The sequence below is a fragment of the Myotis brandtii genome, unplaced genomic scaffold (assembly GCF_000412655.1).
Source record: "Myotis brandtii unplaced genomic scaffold, ASM41265v1 scaffold17, whole genome shotgun sequence".
Lineage (NCBI taxonomy): Eukaryota > Metazoa > Chordata > Mammalia > Chiroptera > Vespertilionidae > Myotis > Myotis brandtii.
Window position 1 is genome coordinate 2,454,832 of NW_005356259.1, and position 19,985 is coordinate 2,474,816.

Consider the following 19,985-nt stretch of genomic DNA (forward strand, 5'->3'; position numbering starts at 1 on the left):
CAGCCCGGCATGACCCCTCTCACAGTCTGGGAGCCCTCAGGGGTGGGAGGTGACCCGGCGATCAGGGGAAGGCAACGCCCCCATTACACCTCTGCTGCTGCCCCTGCCAGCAGCGCAAGCCTCGGCAGCGCAAGCCTCGGCCAGTACTGGTTACCTGAGCCTCAGGTGGCCCTGGACGGTTGGGCAGCCAACATCCGAGGCTTGCCTGCGCCTCGGGCTGGTCCTGGGCGGCTGGGGTGCTGAGGGGAATTGCCGCGCGCCTGCTGCCCCTGCAGGGCTGAGGGGACTGGGCGCCGCCATCTTTGAGGGCGGGGCAGTTAATTAGCATATTCCCTTTTTATTAGATAGGATTACCAAAGATAATAAAAAGGAGGGTATATTTTACTCATTTGCCTACAGTAAGGATAAAAAGTTGTCTTCTTTTCATTTTTAAAAGAATAGTGTTTACCCCTACTCTTCACTTACCTTCCCCAAATCTGGTGGTGTTAAGTTTCTTCAGTTTTACCACTTTGTTTTTGTGAGTCTTATCAGCCTAGCAATAGGCATTTTTACTGAACTCTAGAAAAATGCATAAATTAGGCTTTCGACTTTTGAATAAGTAGTAAACTGATATCTTATTTTTGTAGGCAATATTTTATAACTACCTTTCTTAAAGTTACTATTGCTTCTAAAAAATATACCAAATGTATACATTTTATTAACATTTTTGAGGAAATTATTTGACACCAGTACATTTTATTTGACTTGGCAGATCTTTTGCTGAAAACACAAAAAAAGTTTGTGTGAATGTGCTTGCTCGTGCCTATTTAGGAAAATATATACTATCATTATGTAGTAAATATAGAGGCAAATGCACACCTTAGATATAGCGTTATGACTAGAAAAGGAGTTTTAATAAAATGAGTTAAGATGATAAATGATTTGGAAAAATCTGCATCATGGAGGTGTGATTATTAAAACAAATGTTGATGCTTAAGGGAATGGTTTCCAATGAAAAATTGCCTTGATTCCTTGTTAGCTCACAATTAATTGGAGTTTTTTAGAGGAGATTGGCCTCACCTGCTTATACACAAACATTTCAGAAGCTGGTATTGCAGAAAAGCCCTTGTCATTTCCCCTAGATGAGAAATTTGGGTCCTCAGTCCCAGTGTCACTATGGAACCGGATTGCTCCCTCACCTTGGGTACGCCAGTGATAGCTGAATTCTTAGAATAGGAAGTAATCATGTCTATGTAGTTAGGAATAAGAAAGCAAACTTGGCTTATCTGAAACTGCCTTATCTACTTCCCTTGCTTCAAATACTGTGTGTATGCTAATATCTTTTGAATTCTTTATTCTAGCCTGTGTCTATCTCTGGACCCAGATTGCCAACTGAACAGTAATACTTGAATATGTCATATCCATCACATACTAAAATATATCCCAAACCAAATTATTCCCTAAACCTTTTCCTTTTTTTTCAGATTTCAAAACTAATTCATTTATCACTCGTTCTTTTTTTTTTTAATATATTTTATTGATTTTTTACAGAGAAGAAGGGAGCGGGATAGAGAGTTAGAAACATCGATGAGAGAGATCGATCAGCTGCCTCCTGCACGTCATATCCGTCACATACTAAAATATATCCAAAGCAAATTATTCCCTAAACCTTTTCCTTTTTTTTTCAGATTTCAAAACTAATTCACTTATTACTCATTGTTTAATAAGCACATACTTTGTGGCATGTACAATGGTAGATTCTAGAAAAAAGGGGACTTCTGTAATCCTATATAATAAAAGGCTAATATGTAAATTGTCCCCTTGACTGGGAGTTTGCCCGGGAGTTCGACCAGAGGGCGGGGCCAGCCGGTGAACTGCCCGCAGTCCCTTCACCCCGGCTGGCCCCACCTCTTCCCCTACTCTCCCCTCCTCCACCCCCATTCCCCGGCCCGGCCAGCTGGACCTCACCTGTGTATGAATTCGTGCACCAGGCCTCTAGTACTTTAAATAATAAAGATTAAACAAAGATAATATATGGTTTCTAGTTTTTTAGTTAGTGGAGAAATTATCTCAGTACCTTCTTTTTTGTTTTTACTCCATTTAGTTGGTCAACAAATCCAATCTATTTTTCCTCCTAAATACAAACGTCTCTTGAACTTACTTCTTTCCACGCCCACTGCCAAATGCCTTAAATTCATAACTTCATTATTTCTTAGGCCAAGCATGTCAAACTCACAGCTGGTGAGCTGCATGCTTCGTTTATTTTATTTTATTTTATTTTAATATATTTTTATTGATTTCAGAGAGGAAGGGAGAGGGGAAAGAGAGATAGAAACATCAGTGATGAGAGAGAATCATTGATCGGCTGCCTCTCACACACCCACCACTGGAGGTTGAGCCTGCAACAACCCAGGCAGCCCTTGACTGGAATCAAACCCGGGACCCTTTAGTCCACAGGCTGACGCTCTATCCACTGAGCCAAACCAGTCAGGGCTGCTTCGTTTATTTAAACGAGGCATGCGGCCTAATGGCCGCGAGTTTGACATGCTTGTCTCGTCCTTAACTGGTTTTCCTGTCAACAGATAACTTTCGAATTCATCTTCCATACAGTTATCAGTATAAATCATTTTTAAAAAGTTGGTCTCATTTTCTGCTTATACTTTTTAAATGAATTACATTATCTATAAAAGCAAGTCTACATTCCATAACATTTCTTGTGAGGTTCTTTACAAACTGGCCCCATTTTCTACCACTTCCTCCATTCACCCTGTGCACCATTCACAATAAGCTGTTCCCTAAAAGCACACTAATTTTTCTTTTGTATCGTTACATGTGTTGTTTCTCTATCACTGTTGTGCTCTCTTTTATGCTTCTTGGTTTATCCCCCAAATGTCATTTTTCAATGAATTCACATTTGCTTCCCTTCTTCTTGGTTATTCCCTTCTCTGAATCAGATAATTGCATTTATACATATCACTAGCATAGCTCTCATATGTTACCATTTTATTGTGTGTTTGTCTGTCTCCCCAGTACCTTGAACTCTTTGAGGGCAAAAACCTTGTCCTTTCATTTTTGTGATTCAGGCACAGTGCCTTGAACATAGGATTCACTCACTCAATGAATTTCTATTCCCCTACCCATGCGGTTACGGTCTCTCTGGATACTAGATAGAGGTTTGCAGTCATTTTTGTACCACAAGGTTCTAGAGAGGAGAGGAGCTATCTTTAGGTCCTCTTTGTATAAATACACATTTCACTTTTTGTCTATCTGACTATATTTGAAGACTATCAATCCACTTCCTGCCTTTTTTGGGGAAATAGAAATTTCTAGAGGTGATGATTTTAAGTTGAATAGCTTTGACGGTATTTGCCTCTCTTCCATTGCTGCACTCATTACCTCCTTGTGTGTGTAAAAAGGTCCGTTGAACTTGCTTGTTATATGCCACATGCTCATGAACTATCACATCGCCTGAAATCAGATCAAATGTAGTGCTTGTTGGGTGTGAACCTCATACACTGACATACCACTTGTTAAGCTTTTTTATTTAAATAATTTTATATGTTTCAGATTGTAAAGCTTCTCCAGGGCAAGCAGGATAGGCTGTTTCATGAATCAGTTAACATATATACCAGCCTGTGAAAGTATAAAAATAATGAGCATGTTAAAAATTAATTACAGTTGTAAATTGATTTTCTTTTGTTGGCAGAAAGAACGTAGTGTATTAGCCTGGGAACAGGTTCACACTGTTTTAACATTAAGCACTTCCAGCTGAAGCTTGTTAGTGACTGCCTCTCAGATTAAGGGAAAAAAATCCTCACCATGGTACATGAACTCCTATTGTTAGGACATAAATAATCAGCTCATCCCCCACATGGATGAGAACAAAGAACATAATAGTACACAGAACAAAGATTAAGCAAATATTGCCAACCCCATTTAAGAGGTAAATTAAAAATATCATGTCATACCTTAGGAGCTAGTCAGGGGAAAATACTTTGGCTTTGAATTAGATTGATTATTTTAAGTTAAAGTAAAATGAAATCTTTTAGTTAGTGTCAGTATGCTGGTAATATTGAAAACTAGAGAAATATCATTCTCTTGATAACAAGATGCTTCAGATTTTGTGGAGTTTATTTTCAAACCAAGAACTAAAAACTAGAATTTCTATTTTGAGGGAAAACGCCGGTGGAAGCATAACTAAACTTTAGAGGTGAAGTCACTGACTTTTAGTACAGCTTTTATAAAGCACAAAAAACTTCATTCGGATTTTCCTAGCACAAACTCTAAATCCTGACTTTGAAAAAGAAAATCTACACTCTGGGCTACTTTTTTATTCATTTGAGTTTCATTCATTTGAACTTGAAATTGGCACAATAGACAAGAAAGCAGCTGTGGAAAAGAGTATATAAACCTCCTAAAATCTGAAAATTATTGGCAAAAGATTATATCTTCATAGGTAACAGAAACCAAGAAGGGCACTAGTAATTTTTCCACAAAATCTTAAATTTATTTAAATAATTAAAATTATTCCAGTGTTTTAGGAATGACCTAAAGCAGTGTTTTTGCCTTTTAAAATGTTAATGTTTATCCTCAGTTTATTTAACTATTAATACATTGTATATGATTTATAGTCATGAATTTTTTTGCAAATGACCTTTAATCCACAAATGCATAAGAAGTTTTGCATTGGGAGGCCATTTTCAGTGTTGTCTAATTTCAGATTTTAAAAAATCATGCCTTTGCCCCCCACCTCGAATTATTTATCTCTTAAAAGTTAAACCTTAAAAACAGTAATTTTATGTGTAATATAATATATAACCTGATTTATGAAGTTAATCTTTAGGTTAATAAATTCCACATTAATATTTTACTTTGGTGACATCAGACTCATCACATCTGATAATTTTGTTCACAGGATTGTCCCTGGGCAGGACATTTGCCTATATTGCAATACTTCTTTATCCTTTTTGCTGCAATTTTATTTAATTTTTTTTCTCTGTCTTCTTTGCTGCTGGATTTCTAACCTCCAGCATATTCATGAAACTCCCTTTCAGTGTGGAATGTTTCCAGAGTTGTCATTTTACTCACTTCTTCCATAAAGCCTTCTTCATTCTCTCCCAACTCTCGAGTGCTGCAGCTCCCTGTTTGGGGTATTGTGAGGAATATGGGCTTTGATTTCAAATTGTATTTAAATCCAGAGCTGCTGTTAGCTCAGTGACCATGAATATTTACTAACCTCTCTGAAGTTGTTGCATCATCTGGAAAAAGAGGTTTATTTTTATAGTACCTAACTCACGGCAGGGTTGTTATGAGGATTGAAGAAATTACAGGTGATGATGCTTGAACAATGCAGGGGTTAGGAGCATGGATCCTCACACAAATACACCCCAAGCCCCCCCCCCCCCCCCCCCCCAGACTCCTCAGAACTTAGCTACTGATAGCCTACTGTTGACTGGAAGCCTTACTGATACCATAAACAGTTGATTAACACATTTTGTGTGCTATATGTATTATATACTATATTACAAGAAAGTAAGCTAGAGAAAAAATGTTTAGAAAATCATAAGGAAGAGAAAATACATGTATAGTATTGTACGTATTTACTGAAAAAGATTTGCATATAAGTGGACCTGTGCAATTCATACCCATGTTCTAGGGTCAACTAACATGCCTACTAGCACATGTCTATATCTATGATCTATAGATAGAGCTCTATCAACGTCTATATCTGCTCTATAGAGCCTGGATTAAATAATAAGTTCCAGTCTCTATACCACTAATGTAACATATATCTATATCACTGATATTAACTAGTTCCCATAGCTCTTTACTCCCTCTCTCAAATTTTGTCCGTATCCTCTGCTAGAACCTGAGGGAAGGAGTGAATACCAGATTACATATGTGTCATCCTCAATTTTGAAGGGCAGTAGAAGAAAAGATAAAAGCACTGACAAAAGTCTTCATTCCAATAGTTAATTGTCTTGGCAGACCACCTTTGATATTTATCACCACCCAAAATGAGGTATTATTTTGGCTAAAGATTTTTAATATGTTAAACATTCTGAAGATTAAGACTTTAATTTAAAATTTGTTGTTACAACTGCAAAATGTTTTCTCATAGACCTCTAACGCGGTGAATGTGCCATATTTTTCATGGGGACTTTTGGATTAAATAATTTTGAAGCATCTGTTTAAGTGTGCCTCAACCTATTTATTTGGGGTGACTGACTAGGGACTGATAATGTCATTCATCCTTTTATGATGTGTGTTTTCTCATCCGTAAAATGAGGCATTGATTTTCAGTCCTGGTAGGCTAGCTCTGAATTTTATTTTGTAATAATTTTTACATTGGAACATTGTAGTTTTTAATAAATGAGTGCAGTTTGTTTTTGTAGCCCATAACAAAAATAAAACTTTCACCATTTAAAAATAAAAAGTAGCATTTGGGAAAATGTAGAATACTTAGGTTATATTTATATAATAGTTTTGCTATAATTCTATTCTATTCTATTCTATAGATGTAATAAGCTGTACAAGGCACATGTTTGTAGCAACCTTTTGGACTCAACATGAAACAGCAGCTACAAATCCCTCTTGTAAGCTGAACCATAAATCAGAAGTAATCGTCTGACTTTTCAATAAGAAAATCTGTAAAATCTATAAACTTTTAAAAACCCATATCACCTCACCCCAGTAGCATATCAATAGGAAATAATTCTCTAATAACAATTATCTAATTTGCCTGCTTTAAACAATATTTTATCAAGTACTTTCTTTAAAATTCCTGTAAATAAGGGTAAAAAATGTTTTTATTTCTATAAGTAGATTTTTGTAACTTCATAGGTACTTAAACATCTTGAGATAAAATTTATTCTGGCAGTTTATAAGGTCTTTCTGAAAGTGCTGTGTATTTTATCAGTTTATTTATGTTTTTATTGAGGTATAATTGACATAGCATTGTTAGTTTCAAGTGTGTAACATAACGATTCCAGATTTTTTATATTGTGAAATGATCATTTCAGTAAGTCTGGTTAACCTCCATAACCATATATAGTTACAAATTTTTTCTTGTGTATTTATTTTTTAACTAAACATTTTTGGGGTAGTTGTAAATTCACATGCAATTTTAAGAAATATATGGGCTATCTCTTCCTATGTGCCCTTTACTCAGTTTTCCCCACTAGTAACATCTTGCAAAACTGTAGTACAATATCACAACCGGGAAATCAGAGTTTATACAATCCATAGATCTTATTCAAATTTCCGACTTTTACATGTATTCATTTGTGTTTGTGCGTATTTGGTTATGTGAAAGTTTAGTCCATGTGTAAGTTTGTATATTTCCCACCAGTCATGATACAGACCAGTGCCATCATCTCCAGGACCCCTTCTTTGATAATCATACCCACTTTCCTCCTGCCCCTTCCCTCAATCCCTGGCAGCCATTAATCACCACCTTTAACATTTTGTCATTTCAAGAATTCATATAAGTAGAATTATATAGTAAGTAAAATTTGAGGTTGATGTTTTCTCAGTATAATTAAGTCCTTGAGATTCATCCAAATTATTGTGTATGCTAATAGTTTATTATTTTTTATTGCTGAGTAAGTATTCATAATATGAACGTAGCACAGTTTGTTTAACCTTTCACCCATTGAAGGACATCTGGGTTCTTTTCAGTTTTTTGGCTATTACAAATAAAGGTACTGTGAAGATTCATGTACAGATTTTTGTGTGAACATGCACTTCTTTGGGATAAATGCTCGAGGGTAATATGGCAATTGCATGTTTAGTTTTATAAGTGGTATCAATATTTTAGCACTTTCGGTAAAGTATGGTAACCTTATTTCCATTTAGATTCCTTTACTTTTACACTTTTTAAATGTCATTGTCTTTGAGTATCAGGAAGTGGTATAATTTTTAATCAAATATGATTTAGAAAAATTATGAGGAGATAGTCTATTTGATTTATCTATATTTCTACTCTTCCCACCAATCTGACTTCCTTCTTAATGCTTAAGGTTCTTTTATCATTTCCTTTTTGTTTGAAGAACTTCTTTTAGGTAAGTCTGCTAGTGACAAATTCTTTATTTTTTTCTCACTTGACAATTGTTTTTCTCTACATTATTCATAAAGGATAGTTTTTTTTGAAAAGCAGAATTCACAATTTCCATTTCTTTTTGACACTGTTCCTGTTCAGTCCAGGGGAAGAATAAACTTACCCGGATAGCTTTCTTTTCTGGATTGGGGATTGGAGGATACAGAATCCCAGTTATCTTCTGCTGTTGGGTGGGGAGTCAGAATATTCCTTGCCCCTATATTGTTCATCCAGTTTTGCATCCCTGTGCAGTTTACCTTTCTCTTTCTACCTTGTGCAGTCCTCCTTTGGTTGTCTCTTATGTTAGTTCCGGGGTTTATAGTTGTCCTTAGCAGGGAAGAACAATAAATATGAATCTATGTCATCTTGTCTGGAGAAAAAGTTCTGTGTTTTTTTATTCTTTCTAAACATTTTGTTTAGGTTTACTGTTAGCATTTTTTGATGAAGTATCTTCGCATTGGTCGGCAAACTGCGGCTCGACAAACCGCGGCTCACAAGCCACACGCGGCTCTTTGGCCCCTTGAGTGTGGCTCTTCCACAAAATACCGGCTCTTCCACAAAATACCGACTTCTGTGCATGGGCCACGAAGTTTCAATCGCACTGTACGTGCGTGCCCGTACGTGGTATTTTGTGGAAGAGCCACACTCAAGGGGCCAAAGAGCCGCATGTGGCTTGCAAGCCGCAGTTTGCCGACCACGGTTCTAGAGTAATTCAAAGTTCAATTGCATGAGAAGCCTTCTGTAACTTAGTGCCAGAGAAGATTTCAGCATATTCAAAAGTATATTTTACCATTATTTAGAGAGCTTTTCTTCAACAAAATTGTTAGTCTAAGACATTAATTTTATGGCTATAAAATATTTCAATTTAGTTTGTATAAGCCATGGACACAGACAATAGTATGGTGAAGGCCTGGGGAGGGGGCGGGAGCAGGGTGGAGGGAGGTTAATGGGGAGAAAAGGAGACATCTGTAATACTTGAAACAATAAAGATAAATTTAAAAATACATATTTCAATTTATTCTTTGCTGGAACTAGAGCCTTACTCTAAATCACTTTCTGCACTTGGGACCCTAACAACAGGAATGGCTACTGCAGCAGATGGGAAAGACTCTGGTCCCATCTCCACATTATACATGCACATGCATGTATACAAAACTGAGACACCACTATGAATCTGGGCCATGAATACCTTCACTGACTGAGACTTCTGTCATATGCCCACTGACCATATCAAGCTATTTAGGTACTAATGCCAGTGTGGAGATATGACTTCATCATTTTGTCATGAACATTTAAATTTGGGCAAGGAAATAAATCAGTATTTTCTGTGATCCTATTCATCTTTGAATGCACAGTACCTAGAGCAAGTCCTCAAGAGTTTAATGAATATGCAATTGCAAAAAAAATAATTTTAAGAATATAATAATGGAGGAGGTGGATATTCTTGAACTTATACATGCATAGAAATAATTTTCCCAAAGTTGTATATATTTTTCCAGAACTTCTTATTTAGGTATAAATTAATATGTCAGATTCACAGTGTTGGTGCATAAGTAAATCTTTGTACTTGATTTTTTTCAGTTTTTCTCTAGCAATATTTTAATAAACTGGCAAAGTACTTTTAAATTGTTGGTACATTTGTACAGTGCGTTGTGGAATGTTCTCCTAAACTTTGTATTTTGTTTTTGTGTTCATATGGTAAAGTCAAGGAATAACAAAACAAATCTTTGAAATTGGTATTTTTTTAATGTGAAAAATCACATCCTAATTACTCCATTTTGGCTTAAATTTTTTTTGTACTAGCTTTTCCTAGATCAGATCCCTCCCCCCCAAATTGAGCAATTATCTTCATATTTTGGAAATGCCTTTTGACTGCTACATCTTGAAATGATACTGTATTTTTTGCACAATTTACATGATTAATTTATCCATGAAATCCTAGTAGAACTGAGTGACTTTAAGGAACTCTCTGGTTCAACTTACTGCCTTTGGAAATTTGTTGTAACTAATGTGGTAAAAGTAATATAATACTGTAAGGTACCTGAAAATATTCTTGAAATTTTAACTCAAGGGCAGATTTTGTGTTTTTGAAAAGTATGAAAGTAGAGTAATTTAGTATATTATTCAAGTTAAAGAATTGATCAAATATATGAGGGTATTTGAAGCACAGGAAAGTAGAAGTTATAATACTATCCTATATAATAAAAGCATAATATGCAAATTGACCAAACGGCTGAACAGCAGAATAACAACAACCATGTGGACGACCATCCAGATGACCATACTATGACACCCACTGGCACCAGGCCAGCCAAGGCAGGTGCAATCTGATTGGTTGGGAGCCCAGCCATCACCCCATGATTGCCCCGCAGAGGGAGGCCCAGGCAAACGGCCGGCAGGGCGATCAATCGGGGGGTTCCACGATCACCCTGTAGAGGGAGGCCCAGGCCACCAACCAGTGGTCTGCAACAGGTGGGCAGGGCCTTCCTTGCGAGGGAAGCCCTGGTCCCGGGTGCTGGCAGCCAGAGGGAAGCCTAGGTCCTGGGTGCCAGCAGCCAGAGGGAAGCCTGGGTCCCGGGTGCACACAGCTGGGGGAAGGAAGGCCTACTCTTGCATGAATTTTGTGCATCGGGCCTCTAGTTATAAATAAATGCCATTGGCAAAGTAAAAGGTAATCAGTGATTTCTTTTATATTAAAAGAAAAAGAACTAAAGAAACCTGCCATCCTATGTAATAAAAGGGTAATATGCAGATTGTCTCCTCTACTGGGAGTTCAACCAGAGTTTGTCCAGGAGGTGGGGCCAGCCCGCCAACCGTCCAGGGCCCCTCCCTCTGGCCAGCCTGGCCCAATCAACCCGGGGCCGACTGGACCCCACTTGTGCACGAATTTGTGTACCGGGCCTCTAGTTAATAAAGGGAGCCCTACCTGGTTTGGCTCAGTGGGTAGAGCGTTGGTCTGTGGACTGAAAGGTCCCAGGTTCAATTCTGGTCAAGGGCACATGCCCGGGTTGTGGGCTTGATCCCCAGTAGGGGTGTGCAGGAGGCAGCTGATCAATGGTTCTTTCTCATCATTGATGTTTCTATCTTTCCCTCTCCCTCTCTGAAATTAATAAAAATATATTTTAAAATAATAATAAAGGGAGATTAATGTATGAGTTTCAAATGACTATTGCTAACCTACTTTATTTAGCAAATGGATTGAAGTTAATGAATATATTTTGCCATAGTAGACTATTTAAACTCTTTTCTGTATCTCTTACTTGTTACAATTTCAGGCCTACTTTTATCATGATTCCTACCTGTTTCTAAACTGGGAGGGATACGAGGTTGTCTTGACTTTCAGCAATAGTTTCTTTCCCCCAAAGACGCCAGTATCCCTTGGCTCCCCATTCTGTTCTGTCTCATCCCTTCATACTAACAGTCTCAAGCAACTCATATTGTAAGAGATATGAGCTCAGGGCCTTTCTTTAAACCTCTTTTAAAATCTGTTTTAATATATCTTCATTTTTCTTTTTGTTAGTATTTGATGTGTCTATTCTGTCCTTTGACTTTTAACCTTCTTATAGTCTTCTGTTCTAGATGTATCTCTTCTAAGCAGTATATAGTTGGGTTTATTTTTTCAATCAATCCATCTTTTTCTTTTATTTGTAGTATTTAGTTAGTTTACTTATAATTACTATTGTAATTTTGTTTATATTATCTTGTTTTATACTTTTTATTTGTCCTACCTGTTTTTATTTTCTTTTAATTTTCTTCAGATTGATAATTTTTATAATTTAGTTTTCCCCCACTCTCTAATTTAGATGTACATACTCTTGTTTCTACTCTTACTTGCTACGTAAAAAAATTATAATATAAATGCATATTCATACTTGAATTACCAAAGTTGAAAGTTAATGAATACTTCTATTTTTCTCTCAGATGCCACAAGACCTTAGAACATTTCTACTTTATTTTCTCCACTTCTAATTTATATATTACTGGTATTGTGTATTTATCCTGTTTTTACTTATTTTTTAGAGAGAGGGGAAAGGAGAGGTATTGAGAGAAAGAGACATCGATGAGAGAGAAACATAGATCGGCTGCCTCTTGCACACCCCTTACTTGGGGATTGAGCCCGAAACCTGGGCATAGTGCCCTGACCAGTAATCAAACTGGTGACCTCTTGGTTCCTGGGTCGACACTCAGCCGCTGAGCCATACTGGCCGGGCTATCCTATTTTTAAACCCATAATACATTATTATTGTTATTAGCTATACAGGAAAACTTATTTAGATATACCATCATATATACTACTTTATTTATTCTTCATTCCTTACATTTCAGACCTTCTAAGTGGGATCTCTTTCTGTTGAAGGTACAGTTTAGGAATTTCCTTGAGTAGGGATCTTGTGATAGCAAACCTTTGGTTGTTTTTAGTTTGGGGTAATCCTTCTGGTATTTTCCTGACTATTTAATTGGTGATCAGTTTTTAAAGCAAGACTAAGCCCAGGTCGGAAGGATGTATTTCTTATTGCTTGTCTAACCAGCTACCCAACTCTGAAAAAGATCCATATCTACATAACTCGATTCTCAAGGGAGTGTACATTTGATATTCTGAGGTATTTAGAAACTCCATAAAATTCTTAAGTAGAGAGAAGGAATGTGATTTTTTTTGTAGTTTTTTAAAGGTTAACAGCTGTATATGACTTATTAATGGAACAAAGCTGTCTCTCATGGAATCCTTAGTGATTGAGTGTTAGTTTGGTTAACTAGGACATTAAGCATATCTACAAATTTGTGTATACTAGTATATATTTCAAAGTAGTAGCATTCTTTGTACATATTCTTGTAAATTCAGTTATATATTTTTCTCAAAGTAACTATAAAGTGTTTTAGAAATAACGACATGATTCACTCATTGCTACATTTTCTCATAAAAATGCTTTCTTACATTTAGATTACCTCTCTAGTGACCCTGCAGCTATTAACCCTGGTTGGCCATGATGACCAGCTTGATGGACCAAAATACAAATGCACAGTATCTCTAGACTTCATCAGAGCTATCGCTAGGTAAGCATGGAGTAATTGTGAACATAAAATGTCTTGACTTATGCAAATTATATACTAAATACAAAAATTAATGTAATGTCATTAGTCATTTAAGCAAGGAAAGATTATTTAAGTACCACGAATGATTAAGTTTCACTGTAGAATGAACCCTCTCATCAAATTTACAAATGGCATAAAATTGGGAGAATTAGCTAAGATGTTGGATGGCAAAAATTAAGATTCTGAAAGACAACAGAATGGAAAAATGGTCCCATAGTAGCAAGGTCAGATTTAACGGACAGTTAACTACAAAAAAACTCTCCTATGTAATAAAACAAGGTGGGAGAGACTTGGCTTAACTTCTGGGTATTTGAGCTGACTGCATGGTTTTAAAAATCCTGGTGTCTCATTTAAGAGATGTAATAGGTCTGTCTACTCTGTGTTGCCTTAGGCAGGCCAAATCTGGTGTGCTGTGCTTGGAGTTTTAAGAGGGGCATTAACAAACGGGTATACGCTGAGGAGAGGGCAAGAGGACAGTGGTAAAATGAGGAGAACCATGTCTGGCTGAGGGACAGGGTGTGAGAAAAAACCTTATGAAGGATAGGGTAATCGTCTCAAGTATTTCAGGGGTTGTCATGTACAAAATGGATGGAACTAATTCTGAGCAATCGTAGAGCATTAGAAGTTCTAGGAAAGAACTTTGTCGAAATGACAGCTGTCTAAAACTGTACCGCGTTCTCACAAAGAGGTGTATTTGCTGTTAGGGAAAATGTTCCAGCCATTTTATATGAATAAATTACTTCATCTCATGGTTGCAGCTGGATAACAACCTGTTAGGACTTGTCGTGGGAGGGGTAATGTGAATGTAGACTGGCTTGTGGCAAAAGATAATCCATAAAACAGTGCTTCCCAGCCTTTTTGAATATGAAAATTTTATTTTAATATCCTTTTAAAATTAATCATGAGAATATGTAGATTTATTTCAAATTAATAACACACAGACATGAAACATTATTTATTAAGGCTAAAAACAGTGCTTGCCATTATGGATTTGCAGATCTCTAATGAATTGAAGTTCTGAAGTGTACAGGTTAGCAGCCTGTACTCTGAAGTCTCTTCTGAATTAAAAGATCTGTGATCATATGATGCAGGTATTTGAAATATTTTGATGGCATGTATACTCTAAAAAATAAAATAAGGTTTTTGAAATGTGTTTTTACAATAAAATTGGGCAAAATTTTACACAGAAGAAATTGAGGAAAATATTTTTTTGACTGTATTCAGTATGACCATAAGGCTATAACTTTCTTTTTCCAAACAATGATATTAATAATTCTATACCTAAGAGCCTATATTAAAGGCATAACTTTTGAATGCAGCACCTTTATTTCAGCAATTTTGTCATTGTTTTAAATGTGTTGGGTCATGCCCCAGCATAATGAACAGCACAGAGGTTTGTGAATGCTCAGTATGGAGAATATACAGTGAACCAGACTGAATTGGGCATTACTTAATCCACAGTGTCAGTGATGTTAGACCCATCCAGAGAAATGCACTTTCATTTTCCACTTCAGAAGGGAGCAGGAATTTTGGCAGAGAACTTGGCAACTCTGTAATTTGCTTTGTTATCTTTGTTTTCTTATTCTTCCTCACTTTCTATGGACAGTGTCCAAAGAGTAACTACCTCTGTCTTCTTCCCACATCGGCACCCTTCCACTCTCCTAACATTCTGCCATAATGAAAACCTGATTATTACCTGGGGATGTTCCTTCCCCCAGAATTCTCTGTAGTGGTAGCTATTTATTTCTCAAACCCCAACCAGGGCTGCAGGCACTTTTTTTTTTTTAATTTATTGGTTTTTTTTACAGTGAGGAAGGGAGAGGGGTAGAGAGTTAGAAATATCGATGAGCTGCCTCCTGCACACTCCCTACTGGGTATGTGCCTGCAACAAAGGTACATGCCCTTGACCGGAATCGAACCTGGGACCCTTGAGTCCACAGGCTGATGCTCTATCCACTGAGCCATCCTTTTTCCTTGTTGCCACTTCCAGATTGTTACTAACCCCAAATTCTTATAAAAATGTGGGCTTTTTTGAGACTCATACAATCTGGCTCTATTTCCCTCTTGTCCTATGGTTGATTATTATCAACAACCTCCCAACCATTCCACCTCATGTATTGAAGACAGGAGCACATGGTTCACAGACTTCTTTTCAACCTAGATTCTTGACTCTATTCAGACCACAGATCCTAACATCTGTATTCACTTTGTTCAGCATTCACTGTGTTTCACAGAACAAATTAAGACCAACAGTTGAGGACTCCTTCAGCTGCCTGCATTGGTGCCAATCTTCTTTCCGTCTTCAGCGGGGTGGGTCTCTTCTTCTCTGAGGGGATTCTTCCACTTCTGCTCTCCCTGTTTCCCTGGGACACTTTTGCTTCCTCAGGCTCTTTGTCCACTCTGGGGCATCTAACACTGTTGACTGCTCTCTCTTTCTTAAAACGGTCTTCTCTTACAGCCCATGGTTCCAGTCTCTTTATTCTTTGGCTGTTGGTTTGTTTTTGTTTGTTTTTTTTATAAGGCACATTTGTTAGCTTATCCTATCCACCCTACCTTAAATGTGGCTGGTCCTTGAGGCTTAGCTCTTTTTTCATATCCTTTTTTCCTAGTCAGTTTTAGTATACTCATGACTTCAACACCATCTATAGATTAATAATTCCCTAATTGTCAAGGCCAGACTTTTCTTCTAATATTCCTTACCTTTATTGGATGTTTCCCAGTTACATTTCCAAAACTGAACTCAGAAATTCTAATCTCTGCTTCCGCCTGCCAACAAAAACGTAAAGATCCAGCTCTCCTCCCATGTCCTTATTTCAGCGATCAGCATTGCAGTCTGCCATGTTGCACAGGCTGAAATCAGGGATTCTTGACATTGCTCTTTCTCTCACACACACTCTGCATATCCAAGCATTAGTCCTGCTGAGCCTAGAAGTCCCACCTACTGATCTCAAAGTCATTCACTTTTACCACTTGTACTGTTACCCTCTAGAGTCTAGACCAAGCCACCACCATCTCTTTTCTAGTAACCTCTTAATTAGTCTCCTATCTACTTTAATTTGTTGTCCACACTATAGCCAAAATGACCTTATAAAAATTTAATGTCACCCTCCTACTTAAGTCTTTAATAGTTTTACATAACTCTAAATAGGACTAAAAACAGAATCTTTGAAATAGCCTACAAGGTCCCAGTGATCTGGCCCCGGCTTTGTGCCCTGCCATGTCGAGCACACACGTCTTCTTTTTTAGGTATTTGTACTTCAACCTGTCTGGCTTTTTCAGTTCTTCATACTCACTTTGTGATCCCCATCTTTGCATATATGTGGCAAAGATGGGACTCCAACTCCTCCTCTCCTTTAGCTAATGGCTGAAGAAGCCTCAGGTATCCATGACAACCATCCAACCTCCAGCCCCCCACAGTTATACAGCTCCCATTGTCATGTTCTAATACTAATCATAATTTTAACTAATTAACTTAATAATGAGAATTCATCTTTCTCCAGTATAAGTACACAAAGCTCAAACAGAGACTGTGTTTGTGTCAACCCCCGCTTTACTTCAAACCCAGCATAATGCTTTAAACTTAGTATATGCTAAATATATAAATTTTGCATGTTTTCCTATAGTGATTAGCAATAAAACTTCAGATGAAAGGGGACCATTGTGGGCTTGTCTTTTGGGGCAGCAAGAAGGGAGCTAAAGAGGCAAAGTCTCATTCCATATTCGAGGCCTGGTGGAGAAAAGAGATCCCAAGTATAGTTACCAAAGGAGAGGTAGGTAGGCCTATATCCAGACACCTATGGCAGAGAACCAACAATTAGATCACAGGACACAACCTAAATGTCCAAAATAAGGGAATGGATCAGTAATTTCTTGTAAATTCGTACTTAAAAAAACACTATGCAGTTATTAAAAATATTACTTTTCAAGGATAAAAACATGGAGTTAAATGGTTAAATATGAGCTGAAGTGGATAAAGCAATTATTTATAAAGTATATACAAGGAAAACTTAAGGGAACAGAATGATGCTCAAAATTGTCAGTTGCTACCAAGAAATAAAGTGGAGTCTATCCAATTTAACAATACAGCAGTCATTTGTATCTTTATCAGGGAAACTTTCAGAAATACAGTGGGTGGATGTCAGATTATAGTGTATTTAAATAGTACTTATAAGAAAGTAGAAGCAGCAAATAGAGAGGATATCTTTATTTAACATTTATTGTGTTATAATCATTGTGCTAGGCTTTGGCTAGGCTTTGGGGATATAGCAACAAGTATAACAGATCTCTGTTCTATCCCTATGAGCTTATATTCTAGAATGTTTTGCCATAAAGAGGAAGAGAGAGGATTATTACCTATTAAAGGTATTGTGAGAGGGTCATTATTTTTTAAAGATTTGAGCATATTTAGATGGTGATGGGAAAGGACTGCTAAGGAAGGAAAGTTAATACACATCAAAGAGAGATTAATTTAAAGCATCATAAAGTCTTTGGAATGGTATATACGCATGGGGTTTAGGAAGAAATAGCCTTAGCTGAGGAGGAGAATCCTTTTGCATTAAAACAAGAGGAAAAGTGTATTCAGATAGAGTTGAGTGTCGCACTTTGGTAGTAAGAAGTTGAGGGAATTCTGATCTGAGGTTCCTGTTTTACCTGTAAAGGAAGGGGGGAAATTCAGACTAAATCCAGAAGTGGTAGCAGTTTGAGAGGAATATAGATATTTCGAATAGCTGCTGTGGGGAATGGAAAGAAAGTGCTGACAAGGAAAGCAACTTGCTGAGAGTGTTGAGGCCCAGTTGCGGTTCCTGACCTTGAATTTACAGTGGCACCGATCTGTGAAACTTGTGATCTTCTCCAACAGCTTCCAGAAATATGCTGGGTACTGGGACAGCAAAAGAATATAATTGAAATCACTTAAGATTGGGGTTTTGCCAGGTGAATTCAGCGCGTGCTAGCTAGTGAACACTTGAAGTGGCAAACCGTGGAGTCTACGCTAGGAGAGGGAGGGAGGAAGAAAGTAAAGCTACTAGAGGGCTAAGTGCCTGGCACATAGATGCTCAGTATTTGTTGATCAGAAGAAAATAAAGGGGTTTATGAACTGGTTTTCTGATAGGTGTTCCAGAGAGCTTAAAGGAAGAGTTTGGAGATCAGAGGGTAGAAAGTACAAATATGTTTTTAGAGAAGAACATCTCAGTTTGATCATGGATCCTAGAAGACCATTGAAGGTTAAAAAAGACAAGTGTGCAGTGAAGTCACTAAGGCTCATGTAGATCTTGGGATGGAAAGGTAGTCTAAACTGGATGCTACATTATTCATTGAGTAAGAATGGTGATAAAGGGGCTGGCAGTGGTTCTCAACCTTCCTAATGCCGCGACCCTTTAATACAGTTCCTCATGTTGTGGTGACCCTCAACCATAAAATTATTATTATTATTATTTTATTTTATTTTTATTGATTTTTTACAGAGAGTCACTCCATACCCTTTAAGTCAGTGGTTCTCAACCTTCCTAATGCCGCGACCCTTTAAAACAGTTCTTCATGTTGTGGTGACCCCCAACCATAAAATTATTTTCGTTGCTACTTCATAACTGTAATTTTGCTACTGTTATGAATCGTAATGTAAATATCTGATATGCAGGATGTATTTTCATTGTTCGCGACCCACAGGTTGAGAACCGCTGGGCTAGAGGATAGTGAATGGAATGGTCTGAGTCTCAGAGAAGTAAAGCTTTTTTGCACAAGGACTTAACCCCACCTAACAGGATTACCTGGGGTGCAGGAGAGAGTCTAAACCTCATTGGGAAGAGCTAAAGAAAAGGGTTGGTTCTTATGAGGAGCCAAAGTTTAGCTAGCCCAGAAGAGGAAAAAAAAAAATCCATGGAACAGATAGAGGTCATAGAGAACTTTATTGACCAAGGAACAGTGGAAAGATTTGGACAGAGAAGCAATAAGAGACTGGTCCTAGAAAGGGAGCCCAGGATACAGAGGTAGAGTATGGGGGAAGATAGATGACTGAGAAACTTATTAATATTGTCCTTGGACTGTTCCTAATATGAACAGTAGTTCTAGGTTTCCAGTTTGTTTTTCCTCCATAGTCAGTGTGAAGGCACAACAAGATAACTTAAGATTACAAATTGAAGTTGTACAGTTGCAAAGTGTCAGAAGAACCAAACTAGAAAAGAATTGAACTGCCCACCAAAGTAAAAGGAAATAAATAGCACCCCCATTAGAAAGAAGTATTTTGGTGTTATAAAAGAATCAACAAAATGACATGAAAGGATAAAGGCTAAATTAAATCCATAGCTGTATACCATGTAATTAACTTGTATTAAAATATTGCAAATTCTGATTTAAGAATTACTCCTAGGCAAATTGTCACCAACACTGTTTGTGTTTATCCTGTTTCATTTTAGATGCTTACTTTAGAAAATAATTAATTTGGATTCTATGAAAGAATCTCCTGTGGTATATAAAAATTATCCCAAAATCTTAAAAATGTCTTTATATGAATCTAATATACATCTGAAACCATGAAAAACGAGAGAAAGTACTTGCAGAGTACATAACTCCCTTTGTAAGTTAAAACTTTCTTTAGGCCAGCTGGTGGGGCTCTGTGGTTGAGCGGTGACCTTCAACAGCTCATGCCAGGGTTGTGGGCTCAATCCCCAGTAGGGGCATGCAGGAGGCAGCCGATCAATGATTCTCATCATTGATGTTTCTATCTCACCCTCTCTTCCTCTCTGAAATCAATATAAATATATTTTTAAAAAGCAGACAAACTTTCTTTAATGTGAATTGTTTGTCTCCAAGTCCTTAAAGC

General features: G+C 37.3%; 1 protein-coding gene across 2 annotated transcripts in view; it reads left to right on the forward strand.

Annotated features, from left to right (window-relative positions):
• Window positions 1–19,985, forward strand: part of ORC5 (origin recognition complex, subunit 5) — a 128,831-nt gene that overhangs the window by 44,031 nt on the left and 64,815 nt on the right. For both annotated transcript variants that reach the window (XM_014536955.1, XM_014536956.1), the window contains exon 13: window positions 13,017–13,129. In XM_014536955.1, coding sequence (XP_014392441.1) covers window positions 13,017–13,129 — 113 coding nt within the window. The remainder of the gene's footprint in view (window positions 1–13,016; window positions 13,130–19,985) is intronic.